General features: G+C 37.9%; 1 protein-coding gene across 1 annotated transcript; it reads left to right on the forward strand.

Annotated features, from left to right (window-relative positions):
• The first annotated feature begins 406 nt into the window (after nucleotides 1-406).
• On the forward strand, nucleotides 407-1801 carry LOC105461474 (fumarate hydratase, mitochondrial-like). Its single transcript, XM_011707967.1, has one exon. It carries the CDS (start codon nucleotides 407-409, stop codon nucleotides 1799-1801), a length of 1395 nt encoding a protein of 464 aa, XP_011706269.1.
• The last annotated feature ends 709 nt before the right edge of the window (nucleotides 1802-2510 follow it).

Genomic DNA, 2510 nt, shown 5'->3' on the forward strand with positions numbered 1-2510 from the left:
ATTTTGTCCACAGAGCCTAGCAGATGAGAGGATAAAGGAGATCACTTTAGGCACTAGTGATGTAACCAGACTGCATTCTGTGATTTTTAGCAAAACACGATCTTTCATTTGAGCTTTCTTCAATTTAAAGTAAATACAGAAAATTCCTACCTATAGCTAAACTGACCTTACCTTACCCAGAAAAAGTGGAGAGAAAGTTTGGAATGTTTTTTACAAAGAGAATAAACTATTTGCCATATTTTGAAAAAACGTTTTATTTTACTCCAAAAACGTCTTAACTTTCTCTCCACTTTTTCTGGGTAAGGTCACACTTGACTACTTGGATCTAGTATGATTTAATTAACCAAGAAGTAGACATGAAAAAATTATGTAGTGAACCAGTTTGCATGACGCTAAGAAGGAAAATATGGATAGAAAAATGAGAATAGAATCAGACAGCTTAGGGGAAGTAAAAGTACCAAGTGAACATTATTGGGGAGCGCAGACTCAACGCTCTTTAGAAAATTTTAAGATTGGCACAGAAAAAATGCCAGAGCCTCTGATTAAAGCATTAGCAATAGTAAAACTTGCAGCAGCACGTGTTAACATGAAGCAGGGTAGCATAGATAATAAGGTAGGGGACGCAATCTGCGCAGCCGCAAAGGAAGTAATAGATGGCAAATTTAATAATGAATTTCCGCTTGTTGTTTGGCAAACCGGATCCGGAACGCAGACTAATATGAATATGAATGAAGTGATCAGCAATCGCGCAATAGAGATTTTAGGTGGTAATTTGGGTAGTAAATCTCCGATACATCCAAATGATCATGTGAATTATGGTCAGTCGTCAAATGACACCTTTCCAACAGCAATGCATATAGCAGCAGCAGACCAGATAAACCGCTTGCTTATTCCAAATCTTGAAAAATTGCATAAGGTGCTGGATAATAAGGTTCAGGAATTTAAAGATATAATAAAAGTAGGACGTACTCATCTGCAAGATGCAACGCCCTTAACACTGGGACAGGAGTTTTCTGGCTATGCAGCCCAGATTAAAAAGGGGATAGAGAGAGTAAAATCAACTTTAAGTGGTATATACGAGCTTGCACAAGGTGGCACTGCGGTTGGCACGGGACTCAATACTAAAAAGGGTTTTGCTGAAGATTTTGCAAAGCAAGTTGCAGGAATTACTAACCTTCCATTTACTTCAGCAGGCAATAAATTTGAAGCGCTAGCAGCAAATGATGCTTTAGTTGAGCTCAGTGGAACACTCAATACAGTAGCAGTCAGTTTAATGAAAATTGCAAATGATATAAGGTTGCTTGGTTCTGGTCCAAGATGCGGAATTGGGGAAATAATGTTACCGGAAAATGAGCCTGGTTCTTCAATTATGCCAGGTAAAGTGAATCCAACTCAGTGTGAAGCAGTAACTATGGTGTGCACTCAAGTTATGGGAAATCATGTTGCTGTGACCATTAGTGGTTCAAACGGTCATTTTGAATTGAATGTGTTTAAGCCAGTGATAATTTACAATGTTTTGCAGTCTATAAGACTTTTAGCTGATGCAAGTTTAAATTTTACAGAAAAATGTGTAATTGGTATTAAAGCAAATGAAGAGAGGATAAAAGATTTACTGAATCAGTCGTTGATGTTGGTCACTATATTAAATACGCATATAGGGTACGACAATGCAGCAAAAATAGCGAAGCTTGCTTATAAAGAAAATATCACTCTAAAAGAAGCAGCAGCAAAACTTCAACTGCTCACTGAGGAGGAGTTTGAAAGGATAGTGAAACCAGAAGAAATGGTGAATTATTTGTAACCGTTGGGAGTGTTAAATAAATCATACGCGTCAAGTTAAGAGGTATCCGTTCAGCCAATGGCGTCAACTTAAGAGCCTCCATTAGCAAACTCTCCTAAAAACATAGTGGCGTTTGGGCTTATCTACCTTATTGCGGCTGCCCTGGTCGAATTTTAACTTTAGCACGCATGCTTAAAAAGGGCTTGAAAGTTTTTTGGTGCAATAAGTACTTGATAGAGTTTCTACCTCATTACACCAAATAAAACTGAAAAATTTAAACGATACTCAGTAATTTGATCTGGGAAGGCCCTTGTGCATCACACATATGAAGCGATAATATATTACACATAACTAAGTTCGCCCAAAATTCTTGTAATACAGCCTCTAGGTGTATGGTCCCATAATTCCTCCTTTGATGGTATTGTTTTCTCATATTTTATCATACCATCACACTCTGGGACTGTACACCAGAAATTATCCTATTGAATTCTATGATATTATTTTTGTAACATTGTCTAAAGTGCCCAGTGTCAAGCACTGGAATGACACCTGTAGCCCTACGTCATACCGCAGCGGTATCTCAGCCGCTAACAAGAGATCCCGCTAACACGTAGCGGGATGACGATTGTCGGTGAACCTAAGTTACTTTAGCTATAAACATTAAGAAATTTACCAAACGAAAAAAAAGGCAAAAGAAGCCCCGTTGGTGACTAGTTATTTATATGTACTT

The sequence above is a fragment of the Wasmannia auropunctata genome, unplaced genomic scaffold (genome assembly GCF_000956235.1).
Source record: "Wasmannia auropunctata unplaced genomic scaffold, wasmannia.A_1.0 LD286871.1, whole genome shotgun sequence".
Taxonomy (NCBI): domain Eukaryota; kingdom Metazoa; phylum Arthropoda; class Insecta; order Hymenoptera; family Formicidae; genus Wasmannia; species Wasmannia auropunctata.

Coding starts and splice junctions, on each gene's coding strand:
- LOC105461474 (XM_011707967.1), top strand. CDS start 407: ATGGATAGAAAAATGAGAATAGAATCAGACAGCTTAGGGGAAGTAAAA.